At 39.3% G+C, this 22,962-nt stretch overlaps 1 protein-coding gene across 2 annotated transcripts in view; it reads right to left on the bottom strand.

Moving 5' to 3' along the window:
• lace (serine palmitoyltransferase long chain base subunit) overlaps nucleotides 1-22,962 on the bottom strand; it is a 143,903-nt gene that overhangs the window by 31,084 nt on the left and 89,857 nt on the right. For both annotated transcript variants that reach the window (XM_070094477.1, XM_070094478.1), the window contains 2 exons: nucleotides 17,612-17,738; nucleotides 5,756-5,891 (listed from right to left, as the gene is read on the bottom strand). In XM_070094477.1, the coding sequence (XP_069950578.1) occupies nucleotides 5,756-5,891; nucleotides 17,612-17,738 (263 nt within the window). The remainder of the gene's footprint in view (nucleotides 1-5,755; nucleotides 5,892-17,611; nucleotides 17,739-22,962) is intronic.

The following is a 22,962-nucleotide window of genomic DNA, read 5'->3' as shown; positions in this document are numbered from 1 at the left end:
TGCTCCTGAAAAAACAGTATGCTATGGAAAACAGCATAGTGTGAAGTGAAGAACACTGAAAAAATAGGATTACTTTCTAAACACATCCAATTATTTGTAATCTTTTACCTATTAGATTATTATCTAGTAGGTAAAAATTACCACAGCATAACTTACTATATACTAGGTAGTAGGTTGGTAGACAGCAACCGCCCAGGGAGGTACTACCGTCCTGCCAAGTGAGTGTAAAACGAAAGCCTGTAATTGTTTTACATGATGGTAGGATTGCTGGTGTCCTTTTTTCTGTCTCGTAAACATGCAAGATTTCAGGTACGTCTTGCTACTTCTACTTACACTTAGGTCACACTACACATACATGTACAAGCATATACAGTGGACCCCCGCATACCGTTGGCCTTACATAACGTTAAATCCGCATACCGATACATTTTATCGCTAAGATTTTGCCTCGCATACCGCTAAAAAACCCGCTCAACACTGTTCGTCCGAGACGCGTCTAATGTGTGGCCTTAGCCAGCCTCACATGTTCCGCCGGTGGCATTGTTTACCAGCCAGCCTCCGCGGTAACATCCAAGCATACAATCGGAACATTTCGTATTATTACAGTGTTTTTGGTGATTTTATCTGCAAAATAAGTGACCATGGGCCCCAAGAAAGCTTCTAGTGCCAACCCTACAGGAATAAGGGTGAGAATTACTATAGAGATGAAGAAAGAGATCATTGATAAGTATGAAAGTGGAATGCGTGTCTCCGAGCTGGCCAGGTTGTATAATAAACCTCAATCAACCATCGCTACTATTGTGGGCAACAAAAAGGCAATCAAGGAAGCTGTTCTTGCCCAAGGTTCAATTGTGTTTTCGAAACAGAGATCGCAAGTGATGGAAGATGTTGAGAGACTCTTATTGGTATGGATAAATGAAAAACAGATAGCAGGAGATAGCATCTCTCAAGTGATCATAAGTGAAAAGGCTAGGAAGTTGCATCAGGATTTAATTAAAAAAATGCCTGCAACTAGTGATGATGTGAGTGAATTTAAGGCCAGCAAAGGTTGGTTTGAGAGATTTAAGAAGCGTAGTGGCATACATAGTGTGATAAGGCATGGTGAGGCTGCCAGTTCGGACCACAAAGCAGCTGAAAAATATGTGCAGGAATTCAAGGAGTACATAGACAGTGAAGGACTGAAACCTGAACAAGTGTTTAATTGTGATGAAACAGGCCTGTTTTGGAAGAAAATGCCAAGCAGGACCTACATTACTCAGGAGGAAAAGGCACTCCCAGGACATAAGCCTATGAAAGACAGGCTTACTCTGTTGATGTGTTCCAAAGCTAGTGGTGATTGCAAAGTGAAGCCTTTATTAGTGTATCACTCAGAAACTCCCAGAGCGTTCAGGCAAAAGAATATCCTCAAGGCTAATTTGTGTGTGCTGTGGAGGGCAAACAGTAAGGCATGGGTCACTAGGGACTTTTTCTATGACTGGTTACACCATGCATTTGCCCCCAATGTGAAAGATTACCTAACTGAAAAGAAATTAGACCTTAAGTGCCTCCTGGTGTTAGACAATGCCCCTGGTCATCCTACAGATGTGGCAGAGCGACTTTATGGGGACATGAGCTTCATTAAGGTGAAGTTTTTGCCTCCTAATACCACTCCTCTCCTGCAGCCCATGGACCAGCAGGTTATTGCAAACTTCAAAAAACTGTACACAAAAGCTCTGTTTGAAAGGTGCTTTGTAGTGACCTCAGAAACTCAACTGACTTTAATAGAGTTTTGGAGAGAGCACTTTAATATCCTCAATTGTGTAAACCTTATAGGTAAGGCTTGGGAGGGAGTGACTAAGAGGACCTTGAACTCTGCTTGGAAGAAACTGTGGCCAGAATGTGTAGACCAAAAGGATTTTGAAGGGTTTGAGGCTAACCCTGAGAGGAGTATGCCAGTTGAGGAATCAATTGTGGCATTGGGGAAGTCCTTGGGGTTGGAGGTTAGTGGGGAGGATATGGAAGAGTTGGTGGAGGAGGACACTGAAGAACTAACCACTGATGAGCTGCTAGATCAACTTCAACAGCAAGAGGCCAGACCTGAGGACACTGGTTCGGAGGAGGGGAGAGAGAAATTGAAGAAGTTGCCTACTACAAAGATTAAGGAAATCTGTGCAATGTGGCTGAAAGTGCAAACCTTTATGGATGAAAATCACCCTGACACAGCTATTGCAAGCCGTGTTGGTGACTATTACACTGACAATGTTGTGAAACACTTTAGGGAAGTCATAAAGGAACGAGAGGTACAGGCCACTATGGACAGATATGTTGTGCGACAGAAGTCCAGTGACTCTGAAGCTGGTCCTAGTGGCATTAAAATAAGAAGGGAAGTAACCTAAGAAAAGGACTTGACACCTCAAGTCTTAATGGAAGGGGATTCCCCTTCTAAACACTAAGACTCTCTCCTCCTCCCATCCCATCAATCATCACCAGATCTTCAATAAAGGTAAGTGTCATGTAATTGTGCATGCCTTTTTTAGTTTGTGTGTATTAAAATTAATATTTCATGTGGTAAAAATGATTTTTTTTCATACTTTGGGGTGTCTTGCACGGATTAATTTGATTTCCATTTCTTATGGGGAAAATTCATTCGCATAACGATAATTTCGCATAACAATGAGCTCTCATGAACGGATTAATATCGTTATGCGGGGGTCCACTGTATATACACACACCCCTCTGGGTTTTCTGCTATTTCCTTTCTCGTTCTTGTTCTTGTTTATTTCCTCTTATCTCCATGGGGAAGTGGAACAGAATTCTCCCTCCGTAAGCTATGCGTGTTGCAAGAGGCGACTAAAATGCCAGGAGCAAGGGGCTAGTAACCCCTTCTCCTGTATAAATTACTAAATTTAAAAAGAGAAACTTTTGTTTTTCTTTTTGGGCCACCCCGCCTCGGTGGGATACAGCCGGTGTGTTGAAAGAAAGAAGAACTTACTATATACATACTCAAGTATGGGTCAAGGCTTTCGGGGCAATTGTTTTTAGGGAAGGAGGAAAAAAAAAAGTAAGGGGGTTACCTCATTCATGGATATTTCTGAAAAGCCAAAATCAACAAACACAATCCTTATACTGAAGAACAAAAGAACAGAGTAGTACTGCAGTAATTTTACTATCTATATAGAGCGCCTGCCCACAGTCACACATTCCACCATCTACTCTTTAACATTTTGCAGCACATTTCAGTATTTTCATGTGCAACTGAAATTTTTGGTTGCATTTTCTAAATCACAATAAGAAAATCAGGCAACCTGAAGTAGTTATAAGAGGATTTACTGTACAAGACAACTGTAAAAAATCTGTGCACTGGGTCTGAATAAAAAGTAACTTACCAGTATAGAACCTTCACCTAGTAAAACAAGTGAAATTTGAGAACACATCCAGACTAGTGCCAGAGTTGAGAAGACTAAGTAATGAAGAAAATGAGAGGACTATGCCTTCTGTCCCAAGAACAATAAAAGATATGACCAGAGCATACAAAGTACTCTGGGACAGACACAGGCATAGGTTCTTCATCATGGATGAATCAAGGACAAAAAAGCAGGGTAGATAACTGAACAATGAAAAAATCCACAAGGATATTCAAATACAGCCTCTCTTCACTTAACGATGGAGTCTCATTCCTAAGACCACGTCGGTAAACGAATTCCTTGCTAAATGAGGCACATACTATAATGGTAGTGGGTCTGTGCCAACCATCTTTGATATTGTTTTAATGTCACCTTTGCACCATTTATGACATTTTTAGTATATTTTTAAATGTTCAGTTCTTCTGGAAGATTCGAAAGAGAAGTTGAAATGTTGGTAAAAGAATTTTGAAGTGTATGTAAACGAAGGAAATTAAAGTAAACAAAAGAGCAAGGTGATAAGAGCATCAAAAAATATAGGCTATGACAGAATGGATATTAGATGGAGGAAGAGAGGAAGGAGGAAGAAAGGATGGAGGAACTAAATGAATTCAGATATTTGGGAGTGGATTTGTTGGCAGATGGTTCTATGAGAGATGAGGTGAACCAAACAACTGATGAAGAAGAAGAGGTTGGTAGTGCATTGAGGCATCTGTGAAGACAAGGAACTTGATCCATGAAGGCAAAAAAGTGAAATGTACCAAAGTATAGTGGTACCAACACTGTTATATGGGTGTGAAATTTGGGTTACTGCACATTGCTAGAGGCAGCAGAGGGCAATATGTGGTTTGAGGGCAATGTGTGCTTTGATTATTATGTAGAGAATTTGGAGTTTTGAGATTAGGAGCCATGGAGTTACCAAAAAGTATTACTGAGTGGGTTAAGGAGAGGTTGCTAAGGTTATCTGGACATTTACATAAAAAAAAAAAAAAAAAAAAAAAAAAAAAAATACTAGAAGGGCATATAAATCTGGGATGGAGAGAAGGAGGGGTAAGAGCTGTCCTAGAAAAGGTTGGAAGAAGGGGGTAAAGGTTTCAAGTGCTATGGACTGAACATCAAACAAGCTTCTGTTACCGTGTTAGATAGGAGTGAGTGGAGGCAAGTAGTTTCTACGATCTGATGTACCTTTGGAGTGTGAGCAAGGTAACATTTATGAAGAGATCCAGGGAAAGCAGTTAGCCACACTAGAGTTCTGGAAGTGGAAAGTATAGTGCCTGAACTCCAAAGGAGGGGTCACAATGTTGCAGTCTGGAAGGTCATCTGAACTGTTATGTCGGCACCCTTCTGACAAGACTGTGATTGAATGAGTGACAAAAGTATTTTCATCTTTGTTGAGTCATCCTACTTTGGTGGAGATTGTTGGTTAAAAACAAATGTAGGGAGCATTAAACCTATCATATGGTTTATACAGTGCCTGGGAAATGGGAGACTCTAAGATATGATCAAAGGGGATGGGAGGATATGTCCAATTCACTGGGTCAAGAGCCCTTCATCAGCATAAATAGACAGTACAAAAAGAACATTAAACCTGTGCCTGAGAATAACATCTGCAGAGTAGTCTAGGTTGATAAACATTAGGAAGGCCTTAAGAACTCTCAAGGACTTCCTTCATGTCACTTTTTATCTTGTGTGAAAGATGCAGACACCTGCAGTGGATTTATTAGGAGATGGGGTTGTGAAGGATGTGATAAGTTGCATAATATATCAGATAAAAAACTGTGCAAGTGCTGAGAAGTCTGTGGAAAGAAAAAAATATTTGTCAACAGAAAAAAAAAAAACATGCAATAGGTATGATACTGTATAAAAGTGACAACAATTTTGTATACTGCAACATGAAGGAGGTTGGAAGATGCGAAAATGTCTTGTCTAATAGATCAATGTATGATGTCAATGTTATGGCAAAAGTAAGGTATGAAGAAAATAAAAAATGTTGATAAGAAATGTATAATTCAGATTAAAAGAGTTTGGGATAGTTAGGTCATGTAAGTGGTGTAGGAAGCACCTGAGGAAGGTTTGGAAAGAGGGATCTAAAAGAGGTATTAAGAAGCAAGGAGCTCAGTTTGGCCTGAGGCTAAACTGTGTGTGATAGAGTTTGTTTTCAGAGAGAAGTAAAACTTTAAATTCAATAAAATGTCATCCTGTATCTACCCAGTTCCTTAAGTTGTAATAATTATCTAAACACAAATACATCAAGCCCAAATAAAAAAAATCATACAAAAAAAATTCTATAGATTAACATTAAAACGATACTTACTGGCACCTCTCTAACAATACCCTATTGCTACCAGTAACTTACCACAATCACCTTTACTTACGAGATTTTAGGAATGAGGTATAAGAGCATTGGAACGACAGGAGAATCATCATGGCCATACACAATGAATCCCATCTGTCTAAGGCGCTGACGGAAATACTTCACATTCCGAGACAGCTGTTGGATACGTCTGCGACCTAGATCAGGGGCAGGAAATAATAAATCAAAAGTCAAACCAAACATTTCCCTTGTTTCATGAGGGTGTGGGAAAGTGTCGAAGAAAAGCTCCTATAGCAGATCAGCAGAGCTGCTGATTGTACTTACCAATGATCAGCCTTGTAATGGACAGCACTGGAACTCAGAATCATTAGCTGCTTCTGAATATGGCAAAATTAAATGAAGAGAGGTAAGCCAAACAAAAGACAAATTACAATAGAAGAATATAGGATTTTAGATAAAAAAAAAAAAATATATAAATGAGCATGAAACAAGCATATACCCACATATAAGCAGGTTGGCTCAGGCAGAATTTTCTCCAATCAGTGAATAATACAGTTGATCAGTGAGAGTGACCCAACAGCAGTAATCAAAACACGTCACAGAATTCTCACACAAGACACAGTTGCCTTTTATTTGCACTAAAAGTGTTAACAGAATTGGGATATACCTTGTAACTGAGGTACCCTCTGTTAAAAAGGGAAAATCAAGAAATGTGAAACAGCTACTTATGAAAGTGTTTACTTGGCAAAACCAATTATGATCATTAACTCAAATGAACTGTTGGTATAGTATTGACAGTGAAAGCTTGCTAGATAAAAAGGAGGCCACAGAGAGGAAATTCTTCCTTTTGGCCATACTGAGCTTTAGCTTTGGCTGTGTTCATAAGTGACCAGAGCCAGCTCATTTTTCTACCAGGTTAACAACCAAGAAAATAGTAGAAGGAGCATTATATTTTTTAGAGAATGGATATAAAAAACACAGAAGAGCATCAAGATGAGGCAACTAAAAATTATCTAAGATATCCTGTTTTCAGTGCCAAGAAAGACTGCATCCCCTAATCTACTTATAAAGTGACAAGACGAGAGAAATGGCACGGGCCAAGCCACAGCAGGAATGTGAATGTACTCACGCTGTGATGGCTGGAAGATATAGTAATACTGGGACCACAGGGGAATCCTCATTGCCATACACTATGAACCCCATATGCTTTACTCTCCGACGGAAGTATTTCGTATTCCTAGCAAGCTGTTTTAGTCGTCGTTCACCTACACGAAGTGAAGGTATAAGGATCAAGGTTAGTGGTAAGAAAGAAGCTTGATTTTAATATACAAGTTTGAAGCTGATGCAGGATTAGGCAAGACACAATTTAGTTAATGGTAAGTACTCAGAAGGCACTCGATCTACCATAGATTTAATTAAATTAAACATTTCTGAACATAGATGGTTGATCTATCACATTTTAGAGAAATTGCCACCAAAGACTATGTAGCTAGTGAAAATTTAAAACGGCATAGTTGTTAGTTAAATAAGCTACATACAAAAGAGTAAAAGTATTCAATTAGGTCTCCTGAAAGTAGAACTAGTAAAATTCAAAACCTGTTCATGACAACAAGAAAATGCTCTACTTTTAAAATTCTCCAAAATGAAAAGAAAAGTCAGACACTAGTTTTTACTACCATTTAATGAAAAGCAATTGTCTTCACTATTAATGAAATGTTGGTATTACTATTACTGAGTTTTCGGTGTATTTATAAGAGAAAGGTTCCAACCCCAATGATTTCAGAATTGTAGTGTTCAACTGTACCACCAGGAAGGTACAATATCAAAACTACAATCAATGGTAAAAATATGCAGTGCTAAATTAGCACTATTGAAATATATTATTAACATTATTTTGCTTGTGGGGAAGTGCTAAATCCATGGGGTTATACAGTACATGGGGAATGGAAAGTAATCAAGTTTGATAAAAAAAAAAAAAAAAAAAGAACTAATTCCTTCAATCAAGAGCATACTGAAGCACAAGTTGAATGTGATGTAAAAATTATGAGGCATTAATACAAAAGTATTTAGCAGGTTGGTAGAGGATGTACTAGGGGGCTGCCAAATGAGTGTGAGTGTTTTATTCTATAGTAGGACTGCTAGCATCTTTCCTTTATATCTCAAACACACAGATAATAGGTACATCTTGGCAATATAAACACAAATGCAGTATAATGTGATCCTTTATTGACTACGTTTCGCCCACACAGTGGGCTTTTTCAAGTCTTGAAAAAGCCCACTGTGTGGGCGAAACGTAGTCAATAAAGGATCACATTATACTGCATTTGTGTTTATATTGCCATTGTGTCGGTATTTTATACCATTTATTTCCATAGGTACATCTTACTGCTACTACACACTTTTTTTTCAACAAGTCGGACATCTCCCACCTAGGCAGGGTGACCCCAAAAAAAAGAAAATCCCCAAAATGAAAATACTTTTATCATCATTCAACGCTTTCACCTCACTCATAATCACTGTTTTTGCAGAGGAACCCAGATACAACAATTTTGAAGCATATAGTATAAAGATACAATATAGGTAGTAGGTTGGTAGACAGCAACCGCCCAGGGAGGTACTACCGTCCTGCCAAGTGAGTGTAAAACGAAAGCCTGTAATTATTTTACATGATGGTAGGATTGCTGGTGTCTTTTTTCTGTCTCATAAACATGCAAGATTTCAGGTATGTCTTGCTACTTCTACTTACACTTAGGTCACACTACACATACATGTACAAGCATATATACACATACCCCTCTGGGTTTTCTTCTATTTTCTTTCTAGTTCTTGTTCTTGTTTATTTCCTCTTATCTCCATGGGGAAGTGGAACAGAATACTTCCTCCGTAAGCCATGCGTGTTGTAAGAGGCGACTAAAATGCTGAGAGCAAGGGCCTAGTAACTCCTTCCCCAGTATAATTTACTAAATTTAAAAAGAGAAACTTTTGTTTTTCTTTTTGGGCCACACTGCCTTGGTGGGATACAGCCGGTTTGTTGGGAAAAAAAATACAACATAAAAAGTGACCTGATATAATATAATAATCTAAACCATATAGAATATAATATCAGGGCCTCAATTGTATACATGTATACATGTGTGTGTATTTTTTTTTTTTTCAACAAGTCGGCCATCCCCCACCGAGGCAGGGTGACCCAAAAAAGAAAGAAAATCCCCAAAAAGAAAATACTTTCATCATCATTCAACACTTTCACCACACTCACACATTATCACTGTTTTTGCAGAGGTGCTCAGAATACAACAGTTTAGAAGCATACACATATAAAGATACACAACATATCCCTCCAAACTGCCAATATCCCAAACCCCTCCTTTAAAGTGCAGGCATTGTACTTCCCATTTCCAGGACTCAAGTCCGACTATATGAAAATAACCGGTTTCCCTGAATCCCTTCACTAAATATTACCCTGATCACACTCCAACAGATCGTCAGGTCCCAAGTACCATTCTTCTCCATTCACTCCTAACACGCTCACGCACGCTTGCTGGAAGTCCAAGCCCCTTGCCCACAAAACCTCCTTTACCCCCTCTCTCCAACCCTTTCGAGGACAACCCCTACCCCGCCTTCCTTCCCCTATAGATTTATATGCTTTCCATGTCATTCTACTTTGATCCATTCTCTCTATATGACCAAACCACCTCAACAACCCCTCTTCTGCCCTCTGACTAATACTTTTATTAACTCCACACCTTTTCCTAATTTCCACACTTCGAATTTTCTGCATAATATTTACACCACACATTGCCCTTAAACAGGACATCTCCACTGCCTCCAACCGTCTCCTCGCTGCTGCATTTACCACCCAAGCTTCACACCCATATAAGAGTGTTGGTACTACTATACTTTCATACATTCCCTTCTTTGCCTCCATAGATAACGTTATATATATATATTTATTTTCAACAAATCGGCCGTCTCCCACCGAGGCAGGGTGACCCAAAAAGAAAGAAAATCCCCAAAAAGAAAATACTTTCATCATCATTCAACACTTTCACCTCACTCACACATAATCACTGTTTTTGCAGAGGTGCTCAGAACACAACAGTGTAGAATTTTTAACACATACTTCCTCTCAGTTTTTACACAGGAGGATACCAGCGATATTCCAGAAATGATAAATTATGTAGAACAGGACGATAATAAACTGTGCACGATTAGGGTCACAAGTGACATGGTCCTTAGACAAATAGATAAATTAAAACCTAACAAATCCCCAGGCCCTGATGAACTGTATGCAAGGGTTCTAAAGGAATGTAAAGAGGAGCTTAGCAAACCTTTGGCTTATCTTTTCAACGTATCACTACAAACTGGCATGGTGCCAGATAAGTGGAAAATGGGAAATGTGATACCTATTTTTAAAGCAGGTGACAGGTCCTTAGCTTCGAACTATAGACCAATAAGCCTAACCTCCATAGTGGGAAAATTTATGGAATCAATAATTGCCGAGGCAGTTCGTAGCCACCTTGAAGAGCATAAATTAATCAACGAATCTCAGCATGGTTTTACAAAGGGGCGTTCCTGCCTTACGAATTTATTAACTTTTTTCACTAAGGTATTTGAGGAGGTAGATCATGGTAATGAATATGATATTGTGTATATGGACTTCAGTAAGGCTTTTGACAGGGTCCCACATCAGAGACTATTGAGGAAAATTAAGGCACATGGAATAGGAGGAGAAATTTTTTCCTGGATAGAGGCATGGTTGACAAATAGGCAGCAGAGAGTTTGCATAAATGGGGAGAAATCAGAGTGGGGAAGCGTCACGAGCGGTGTTCCACAGGGGTCAGTGTTGGGCCCCCTGCTGTTCACAATCTACATAAACGACATAGATGAGGGCATAAAGAGCGACATCGGCAAGTTTGCCGATGACACCAAAATAGGCCGTCGAATTCATTCTGACGAGGACATTCGAGCACTCCAGGAAGATTTGAATAGACTGATGCAGTGGTCGGAGAAGTGGCAGATGCAGTTTAATATAGACAAATGCAAAGTTCTAAATGTTGGACAGGACAATAACCATGCCACATATAAACTAAATAATGTAGATCTTAATATTACGGATTGCGAAAAAGATTTAGGAGTTCTGGTTAGCAGTAATCTGAAACCAAGACAACAGTGCATAAGTGTTCGCAATAAAGCTAATAGAATCCTTGGCTTCATATCAAGAAGCATAAATAATAGGAGTCCTCAGGTTGTTCTTCAACTCTATACATCCTTGGTTAGGCCTCATTTAGATTATGCTGCACAGTTTTGGTCACCGTATTACAGAATGGATATAAATGCTCTGGAAAATGTACAAAGGAGGATGACAAAGTTGATCCCATGTATCAGAAACCTTCCCTATGAGGATAGACTAAGGGCCCTGAATCTGCACTCTCTAGAAAGACGTAGAATTAGGGGGGATATGATTGAGGTGTATAAATGGAAGACAGGAATAAATAAAGGGGATGTAAATAGTGTGCTGAAAATATCTAGCCTAGACAGGACTCGCAGCAATGGATTTAAGTTGGAAAAATTCAGATTCAGGAAGGATATAGGAAAGTACTGGTTTGGTAATAGAGTTGTGGATGAGTGGAACAAACTCCCAAGTACAGTTATAGAGGCCAGAACGTTGTGTAGCTTTAAAAATAGGTTGGATAAATACATGAGTGGATGTGGGTGGGTGTGAGTTGGACCTGATAGCTTGTGCTACCAGGTCGGTTGCAGTGTTCCTCCCTTAAGTCAATGTGACCTGACCTGACTAGGTTGGGTGCATTGACTTAAGCCGGTAGGAGACTTGGACCTGCCTCACATGGGCCAGTAGGCCTTCTGCAGTGTTCCTTCGTTCTTATGTTCTTATACGTATAAAGATACACAACATATCCCTCCAGACTGCTAATATCCCAAAACCCCTCCTTTAGAGTGCAGGCATTGTACTTCCCATTTCCAGGACTCAAGTCCGGCTATATAAAAATAACCGGTTTCCTTGAATCCCTTCACTAAATATTACCCTGCTCACACTCCAGTAGCTCGTCAGGTCCCAAAAACCATTCGTCTCCATTCACTCCTATCGAACACGCTCATGCACGCCTGCTGGAAGTCCAAGCCCCTCACCCACAAAACCTCCTTTAACCCCTCCCTCCAACCTTTTCAAGGACGACCCCTAACCCGCCTTCCTTTCCTTACAGATTTATATTATCTCCATGTCATTCTACTTTGATCCATTCTCTCTAAATGACCAAACCCCCTCAAGAACCCCTCTTCAGCCCTCTGATTAATACTTTTATTAACTCCACATCTCCTCCTAATTTCCACACTTTTAATTCTCAGCATAATATTTACACCACACACTGCCCTTAGACAGGACATCTCCACTGCCTCCAACCGCCTCCTCGCCGCAGCATTTACAAACCAAGCTTCACACCCACATAAGAGTGTTGGTACCACTATACTTTCATACATTCAATTCTTTGCCTACATAGATAACATTTTTTGTCTCCACATATACCTCAACAGTAGGCAGTAGGTTGATAGACAGCAACCGCCCAGGGAGGTACTACCGTCCTGCCAAGCGAGTGTAAAACAAAAACCTGTAATTGTTTTACATGATAGTAGGATTACTGGTGTCCTTTTTTCTGTCTCATAAACATGCAAGATTTCAGGTATGTCTTGCTACTTCTACTCACACTTAGGTCACACTACACATACATATACAGCAGGGCCCCGCTTTACGGCGGTTCGCTTTACGGCGTTCCGCTAATACGGACATTTCAAATTATGACCAAAACTCGCTATACGGCTCCCCCCACCTGTCTTTCTAATACGGTCACAGCTGCCCACCGAGTTTGTTTACATTCTCCCTGAGCACATCTTATTATGTCTGGAAACTTTCCAAAATTTCAAGTGTTTTAAAGTTATTGTATATTTTATATGTATTGTACTTGATAATTAAACTTGTGTACACCTGTACCTAAATAAACTTACACACTGTGCTGGCATGTAGGTACACATTAAAATCACTAAGTCTCTCTACTCTTGATGCAATAATAATAATAATAATAATAATAATAATAATAATAATAATAATAATAATAATAATCTCTTAGGCGCATTAATGTCGCATATTACGTTAATATAGACATTTCCCTTAATCTATCTATGATATTTTTTTCAAAATTATATAAGAAACACATTATGTAACACACAAACATGATACATGCACCCACAGTATAAAAATTTATACAAATATATAAATGAGATGTTTACCAAACGGTTGTAGAAGTGTCGGAAGAATTAAGTTTTCTCTAGCCCGTCACCTGTTACTAGGGATAACTGTAGAAAAAATATTCCTTTCGTATGCCTTCACTTTATAGCTATAATTCTGTACTAACTTGTACACAGTGTAAGAGTATTTGTTTCGTGATTTAATTATTATAATAATAATAAAAATATTATAAGGTAAAATTTTCACAAACTCTTACAAATGTACATGAATGAACTAAAACTGGACACGTATTAATACCGTCTATTTCGCCTGACCGAGTGATCGTCCACAACCTGTTCAGTTTGTTTGTTTACGCTGTCTGAGCTCGGTGTATCATTAAATGTTGTATATTACGTTAATATACACATTTTCATTAATCCATCCGTGATATTTTTTTCAAAATTATATAATAAACACGATACATAACATAAATACATAACAACATATGTGTAGAGAACCTAGGATAACCCAAAAAAGTCAGAGTGACTTACTTCCATTGCCTTCACTCAGAGCATCATTTCTTCTCAAAATGATGTTACATGAGAATGGGAGTGTTCTTCTTTATTTATTCTACCGTATCAATGTAGAGACAACCTGTACACAATGTAACTTGTACACAAACCAGACGTGTACACTGTTTACAAAACTTACCTTCGCCTGGTTTGTTTACATAACTCTGCGCCTGTCCTCTCTCATGCACTCATTCTTTCTCTCTGGTATGGTAACCTGGCTGACTACCATACATACCACACTTGATTTTTTACAATAAATACTACTCATCTCACCCTATATTTTAAGGTAAGTAATGAGTGAACTGTATATACATTTTATCGCTCTGGGATGCTTAAATATCATAGAATAGTATGTGTGGGTGGGTTGGCCTGGTATGGTAGCCTGGCTGACTACCATACATACCACACTTGATTTTTTACAATAAATACTACTCATCTCACCCTATATTTTAAGGTAAGTAATGAGTGAACTGTATATACATTTTATCGCTCTGGGATGCTTAAATATCATAGAATAGTATGTGTGGGTGGGCTGGCCTGGTATAGTAGCCTGGCTGACTACCATACATACCACACTTGATTTCTTACAATAAATACTACTTGTCTCACCCTAGATTAAGACTATAAATATTTTAAGGTAAGTAATGAGTGCACTATGTGTGTATTGTACTTTTTTATTGTTTTTTTTGATGCCTGGTTCTATTGCTAACATAATATATGTTAGTGTAAACTTGTTATCTAGTGTTTGTATGCATTTGTAAGTGGAAAAAAAGGGTGTTCCACTTTACGGCGGTTTCCGCTTTACGGCGGTAGCCTGGAACCTAACCCGCCGTATAAGTGGGGCCCTCCTGTACAAGCATATATATACACACCCCTGTGGGTTTTCTGCTATTTTCTTTCTAGTTCTTATTCTTGTTTATTTCATCTTATCTCCATGGGAAAGTGGAACAGAATTCTTCCTCCGTAATCCATGCGTGTTGTAAGAGGCGACTAAATTCCCAGGGGCAAGGGGTTAGTAACTTTTGTTTTTCTTTTTGGGCCACCCTGCCTTGGTGGGATATGGCTGGTTTGTTGAAAAAAAAATATATATACACCTCAACACACGGCTCACTTTTTTCCTTCATCAATTCTATGGTTGACCTCATCTTTCATAAACCTATCCACTGACACATCAACTCCCATATATCTGAAAAAATTAACTTCTTCCATACTCCCTCTCTCCAATGTGACATCCAATTTTTCTTTATCTAAATCATTTGATACCCTCATCACCTTACTCTTATCTATGTTCCTTTCAACTTTCTACCTTTACACACCCTCCAAAACTCATTCATTAACCTTTGCAACTTAAATTTAGAATTTCCCAAAAGCACAGTATCATCAGTAAAAAGTAACTGTGTCATCTCCCATTTTGTATTTGATTCCCCATAATTTAATCTCACCCCTCTTCCCAACACTCTAGCATTTATTTCTTGTACAACCCCATCTATAAATATATTAAACCACCATGATGACATTCCACATCCTTGTCTAAGACCTACTTTTACCAGGAAGTAATCACCCTCTCTCCTACACACCCTAACCTGAGCCTATCCTCATAGAAATTCTTTACAGCATTTAGTAGCTTACTACCTATTCCATGCACTTGCAACTAGTAGGTTGGTAGACAGCAACCAATCAGGGAGGTACTACCGTCCTACCAAGTGAGTGTACAACGGAAACCTGTATTTGTTTTACATGACGGTAGGATTGCTGGTGTCTTTTTTCTGTCTCTTAATTAAACATGCAAGATTTCAGGTCTGTCTTGTTCTACTTACACTTAGGTCACACTACACATTCACATTCAAGCATTTGTATACACACTCCTCTGGGTTTTCTTCTATTTTCTTGCTAGTTCTTGTTCTTGTTTATTACCTTTTATCTCCATAAGGCATGCGTGTCGTAAGAGGTGACTAACATGCTGGGAGCAAGGGGCTAGTAACCCCTTTCCCTGAATACATTATACTAAAGTTAAAAAGAGAATTTTTTTGTTTTTCTTCTTGAGCCACCCTGCTTTGGTGGGATACAGCTGGTTTGTTGAAAGAAGAATTTATACAGGAGTAGACGGTCAATTACCCCCTACTCCCTGCATTTTAATCGCCACTTACAACACGCATGGGTTATGGAGGAAGGATTCAATAATGATTATCTTTTTATAAATTGCAAATTTAAATTTTTTTTTTTTTTTTTTTTTTTTTGGTGTGGGGGAGAGGTGTCATGGTAATAGCTTTTCCCATATACATGTATTCTATAGTCCACATATTGCTGTCTCTTGAAAAGTGCAGATTTCAGAAATGTAATCCATACAATATTTAACCCTTAAACTGTCCAAACATAGATCAACGTTTTTTCAACATTTGAACGTATGTAAAAAAACGTAATCTTTTTGTTTTTTTTTTACATTTGAAAACATGTAAAAAAACAGTGATCTACATTTTTTTTGTTATATTTGAAAATACAGTGGACCCCCGCTTAACGATCACCTCCAAATGCGACCAATTATGTAAGTGTATTTATGTAAGTGCGTTTGTACGTGTATGTTTGGGGGTCTGAAATGGACTAATCTACTTCACAATATTCCTTATGGGAAAAAATTCGGTCAGTACTGGCACCTGAACATACTACTGGAATGAAAAAAGTTCGTTAACCGGGGGTCCACTGTATGTAAAAAAACGTAGATCTACTTTTGGAGCACTACGCATGTGAACATAGATCTGTTTGGACAGTTTAAGGGTTAAGCATCTACAGTGGAACCTCGGTTTTCGTCATTAATTCATTCCAGAAAGTCTGACGAAAACCGAATTCGACGAAAACTGAAGGAATATTTCCCATAAGAAATAATGTAAATCCAATTAATCCATTCCAGACACCCAAAAGTATTAAAAAAAAATACATTTTATAGAGAATAACCATAGTTTTACATACAGAAAACAATGATAAATAAATATAAATGACTAATGAAATGGATAAATGAACATTTAATATCACTTTTACCTTTATTGAAGATTCTTATTGGCCTATGGAAGTCGCGAGGAAGGGAAAGGGAGGAGGAGAGGTTATTGGTTGGAAGGGGAATCCCACTCCATAAGGACTTCAGGTATCAAATTCCTATCCGGGGTTACTTCCCTTCTTTGTCTTTTACTTTCACTGGACCCCTGTCGCACGAAAAATCTATCCAGAGAGGTCTGTTTCTGGCATCTCTAAGATTTGCCTAAAATGGGACAAGGTATTGTCATTGAACATGTTGCAGACACGGCTTGCAACAGCCTTGTTAGGGTGATATTTCTCCACAAAACTTTGCAGCTCACTCCACTTTGCACACATGTCCTTAATCACTGAAGAAGGCACATTCTCCCCTCTCTCTTCCTCCTCCTCTGAAGGTGTTGCAGCTCTTCATTAGCACATTTACCCCTTTCACAAAATCAGATTCCTTGATTTCTTTTTCTTCACCAGGATAGAACTGCTCATTGATGAGGACTTCCCGTACATTCTGGTGAGATTGACCACACGTACGCCACTTTCGTACTTTGCAACGAGTTCTTTCTTGAATTCTATTGTATTTCTCGCCTTCTTTACCAAAGGGTTGGCAGTCAGAACTTTCTTTGGCCCCATGGAGGCTTATTTAGCAGTCACACACTCAATAAACAAACAGAAAAAACAATGGATTATTACGAAATGTTTCGGATGATCACGCAGGGTGATGCTCACTTGATGAGAAACAAAGCCAGACTGATTCAGAATGCGTGGGATGTTTTGTGTGGGTGCAGGTAGGTGGATACGTTCAGTAAGGCGGACTGACGAAAACCGTGACGATGAACGAAAACTGGGACAAAACTGACGAAAAGTCGTCGAAAACCGAATGTGACGAAAACCAGGGCAAACGAAAACCGAGGTTCCACTGTACTGTAATATTTTTTTGTGTTTCAAGAAGGTATTTTTTACACTGCCCACTATAATCATTCAAGCCATACTGAAATTTTATTCATAATAACTTCTGGATGGGTAATACTTTGAATGTGGGTTTCACTTTACATATATGTTAAAAGAAAAACAAAAACGCACAAACCTTCACTACTGCCATCTTTGCCCATAATGATAGTCATCGATGTGATGATCTGCTGGGCTACTGGAGCAGGCATAGACGAAGCATACACCTGAGCATGACTGGTCACACGGAGGTAGTTAATCAGATCCTTTAAAAATAATTTTCATAATTAAAATCTGCACAATTAACTATGAATGGGAAAACTAAAAAATACCATAATTCCTGTTACAAGTCTATTATAACTGCCTCAAACTAATTATGAGTCCACAAGAAATTCTGAAGGAAGGGTGTTAATGTTGCAGTTTAAAAACTGTAGTGTAAAGCACCCTTCTGGCAAGACAGTGATGGAGTGAACGATGGTGAAAGTTTTTCTTTTTCAGGACACCCTGCCTTGGCGGGAGTCGGCCAGTGTGTTAATAATAAAAAAAAAAAATTCATTTTTTTTTTTAACAGACCACCTGTCTCCCACTGAGGTAGGGTGACCCGAAAAAAAGAGAAACACTTTCACAATCACTCAATCATGATATCCTGTACAATTTATACAACATTAGGAGATATTCAATGACAATAATGGAAATGACACTGGGTAGTTAACCCTTTGACTGTCGCGGCCATATATATACGTCTTACGAGGTACCGTGTTTGACGTATATATACTCATAAATTCTAGCGGCTTCAAATCAAGCAGGAGAAAGCTGGTAGGCCCACATGTGAGAGAATGGGTCTGTGTGGTCAGTGTGCACCATATAAAAAAAATCCTGGAGCACACAGTGCATAATGAGGAAAAAAAAAACTCCGACCGTTTTTTTTAATTAAAATGCCGACTTTGTGGTCTATTTTCATATAGTATTTATGGTTGTATTCTCGTTTTCTTGGTCTCATTTGATAGAATGGAAAACATATTATAGAAATAGAGGTGATTTTGATTGATTTTACTATAAAAAGAACCTAGAAATGGAGCTCAAAGTAGGGGAAATGTTTGATTTTTGCCAATGTTCAAAAGTAAACAAATGATGCCATTGTCCAATAAATGTTCAACTAGCCATTCTAATATGCAGTCATGAATGGATTGATGTTATTTATACAATTATTACAGTATTGGAGTAGTCTGCGTAATAGTAAGTCTTCTATTTTTTGTTTGAATAAAAATTCAAAATAGAAAGCAAGAGTAACATCAGAGGGGCCTGGAGACATGACTGATGAGCAAAGAAATGTTATTTTAGAGCCAGGAATGTCTTCATTGTTCATTCTGGACCTTATTTTGAAATTGTCATATTTTTTAGTCTTCGTGAAATTGGCCAAATTGCAAATTTCTGACCACATTATTAGGTAGTTGAAATCGGTAAATGGGCAGTTTCTTGTACTCAATCGATAGAAAAAATGGAGTTCTAAAGAAATAGCTATGAGTTTGGGCAACTGGAACAATGGAATTAGCCGAAAATAGGGCTCAAAGTGGGCGAAATCTCCGATTTGTAAACAGCGCCGAGGTCGCTAACTTCGCGAGAGCATAATTCCATCAGTTTTCAATCAAATTTCGTTTTTTTGGTGTCATTACAATCGGGAAAAGATTCTCTATCATTTCATAAGAAAATTTTTTTTTTTTTTTTTTTTTTAAATTTTGCGACACCAGGAGACACCTCAGGATTGGGGGTTGCGACAGTCAAAGGGTTAAGGTTGACTTGGTGCTAAGTATAACATGATTCAACTACCTGAATATATAATTATTAGATGTATGATTATTTTAACCTTTTCAAGGACTGTGCTGTAGTACTACAGCTTTGAGTTCAGGATCTGTGCTGTAGAACTACATGATGAGCTCAGTTTACTCAAATAAGCAGTGAGGAATGGGTCTATGCAATGAGTGTACACTATATAAAAATCCTGCCCCACGCAATGTATGATGGGGAAAAAACTGACCATGTATTTGGTTTAAAATAGCGACTTTGAAATGTATTTTGGGATGATTTTTATGGATGTATTCGTAGTATCTGGATATCATTGGATAGAATGGAAGATATACTACAGAAATAGAGATGATTTTGAATGATTTTAGGACTGGAAGTAGCTTGAAACCGAGTACAAAGTAGCAGAAATATTTGATCTTTGCGGATATTCCATAGAACACAAATTATGTCACTCGTCCAATATGCATCCACTTGGTTAGTCTAATACAAGTTCACAAATTTGCTAACATTATTTATACAATTATTGCAATAATACAATCTTTTATTTTGTGTGAAAAAAAATTCAAAATGAAAAGCAAGTGTAATATAGGAAAGGCCTGGGGACATAACTAATGAACAGAGGAAATGTTTTAGTGCCAGGAATGTCTACAATGTTTCTTCTGGACCCTATTTTTAAATTGGCATTTTAATTTTGTGCATAACTGGTCAAATTACTCATTTCTTATCACTTTACTGGGTAGTTGAAATTATTAAATGGGCAGTTTCTTGTACTTAGTCGACAGAATGGAAGGCATACTAATAGCTATGAATTTGGTCGACTGGAACAATGGAATTGGCCTAAAACAGGACTCAATGGCAAAACTGCCAATGCATATTATTATTATTATAATCAAGGGGGAAGCGCTAAACCCGGAAGATTATACAGCGCCTGGGGGAGGGGGTTGATGTGGAAGGCATTCAGGCTTAATTCGGGGAACTGGAGCACAGATCCAATTCCCTAAATCAAGAGCCCCTCACCAACATCAAGGAACCTTCCTTGAGGGGTGCCAATGCATAAATATTCCAAAGATCACTAACTTTGAAAAAGCATAATTCCATAAGTTCTCCACCAAATTTCATACTTTTGGTATCATTACCTTCAGAAAAAGTTTCTCTACCATTTCATAAGAAAAGTAAAATTTTTTTGAATTCCTGGACCTTAACCCTTAAATTGTTCAAATGTAGATCCATGTTTTCATTGCCAGTGTTTCGAATATTAAAAAAAAAAAAATTAAAGAGGGCAATTTTCTGTGTAATAAGACCAACAAAAAAAATTTAGGATCAGCACTTGTCGAGATATAAGGCCGTCAAGTTGGCACTGGATGCTCACCTGATGGCAACATCAGGTAAACATCCAAAAAGTGTTGGTGATTTACCTTTTTTCTTGTTTTTATTTTAATTTATATAATTTTTATGCTCTGATAATTACAATTTGTAGTAGTTCTTGTGAGTTCATAGCCAATCTGTGTTCTGGCACTAATATTAAGTATGTACTGAAATAGTATTCAGTCACAAACCCACTGATAGGTGACCATTTTCACCTGCCTTGGTCACATACTATTGTCTAGAAATATATATAAAGAATTTATAGGCCCCAGTAATGTTTGCCATGCTGGAGTATATATGAAACTCTTTGAAGCATGGTGTAAGATGAGTGTCGCACTACTGCTGACAGTGCAACAGTGGAATGACATTTAATGATCGAGCACTGCTCCAGAGAACTGTGGCTTTGTTTTCACTGCTACACAAACATGTCTGTCTAGCTCTGTCTGCTCATCTGTCTTTCTGCTTGTCTCTGTCTTCCTGTCTTTCTCTGCTTGTCTCCGTCTCAGAGAGCCGCTCATGAACCAGCAGGCATTACACACGAAGCAGAGTCGTCATGTCTGATTCCTGATCAAATGAAAATGTTTATTACTTGCTAGTCAAGCTTATTATGCCTTATATCTACAAGAACAGTATAGCACTTTGGCTGGATTTTTTTTGGGTTATCCTGGGTAATTTACTTATGTGTACCTGTGAGACAGCCAGACAGACAGCCAGACAGACAGCCAGACAGACAGCCAGACAGCCAGCCAGCCAGCCAGCCAGGCATCCAGCCAGGCATCCAGCCGGGCATCCAGCCGGGCATCCAGCCGGGCATCCAGCCAGCCAGACATCCAGCCAGACATCCAGCCAGCCAGCCAGCCAGCCAGACATCCAGCCCGCCAGACATACAGCCAGTCAGCCAGCCAGACATCCAGCCAGCCAGACATCCAGCCAGGCAGGCAGCCAGGCAGGCAGCCAAGCAGGCAGGCAGGCAGGCAGGCAGCCAGCCAGCCACGCAGGCAGGCAGCCAGCCACGCAGGCAGGCAGCCAGCCAGCCAGTCTGCCAAATACATATTACACATTCCAGAATTGTTTCTCTTTACTTAGGGCATGGGTTATAGGACACCAATGTTATCAAAACTGAAAGGATGTTGCACAAATGTTGCACGTCAGTTATTATCGAGGTTTTTGATATTCTCAGTAGTAGTACCAGTTCCTAGTAACCAGTTACCAGTAACCAGTAGATGACTCACTACCAACCGTCTGCGTGAATCACTGATTATTCATATTGCTGCTGACCATAGCAGGATTTCAAACACTCCTCACCCGTAGGCACTTGTGGGTCAGTCGAAGATAGGGAGCAGAGAGAGGCAGGTCGGCTGTTGGTGCTTTCCCATACTTTCCGTTATATTATACGTACTACCAGCCTACGTGAGTATTCTTACCCCATGCACGTTATCGAAAATCCACTTGACAAATGGTGGCAGCGGTGGGATGTGTGGATTTAAGGGTATTTTAGACGTTAGAAGACTGTTTGTGGGGTCCCGGCAGGTCAGAGGTGAACCGTCTCAGCCACCTCCAGCTGGAAGCTTACCCTCACACACCACCCTGTGTACTCCAGCCTGCAAGTCTGTTGCAGCCGTTTTTCAAGCTTCCTGGCTTAGTTCGTGTGCTAATTGCTTCAATCTCCGAGGGGTTGACCCGAATTTTGCAATTAAGCCAGACTGTGGAAGTGAATGCTAGTCAGCCTGCCTCAGCCTACCATCCAGCCTGTCTCCTGTCATCCACCTGCTCCTTCATGCTGTGTGCATCGTTACACGTCTTCCAGTCAGCCATTCTCATGGGTTAAGCCAGTCATCCAACCCAGCTTCTAACCCAGCTGAGAGAGAGAAGTAAGCCACGCAAGTTCCTCTGAAGTATTGTCTCATATATCGCCAGTTGGATGCTGCTAAGAGTGATTTTCACCATTCCTGTGGCATAGGGTGGCTTAGTTAATTAAGCCACCTTCGTGGGCAGTGAGTGGAGTGCGCGCCAGTGAGTGCCAGCGAGAGTCATGCTCCTTCACCCACCCACTGTTCACTCATCTACCTGTGGTTCTTTTCCACCCTTGTACCGGGTCCTAGTACTGTTTTGGCTCACATAATTGGTCAAGAGATTGTAGCTGGCGCCAACGATAAAGCCAGTTATGTGAGTTCACCGAGAAAGCGCATTTCTTCCGGCGACAGTGTGAGTGTAGGAGGCGTAATCACCCGCACAGGACAACCTTCCCCTCATCACTAGTCACTCCGTCTACTACTCCAGACTCCAGTGATAATTTTCTGTTTAAATGCAAGAAAATGTCTA

The sequence above is a fragment of the Cherax quadricarinatus genome, chromosome 46 (assembly GCF_038502225.1).
Source record: "Cherax quadricarinatus isolate ZL_2023a chromosome 46, ASM3850222v1, whole genome shotgun sequence".
NCBI lineage: Eukaryota > Metazoa > Arthropoda > Malacostraca > Decapoda > Parastacidae > Cherax > Cherax quadricarinatus.
Note: the sequence above shows the minus strand (reverse complement) of the source record. Positions and strands in the feature narration are given on the sequence as shown.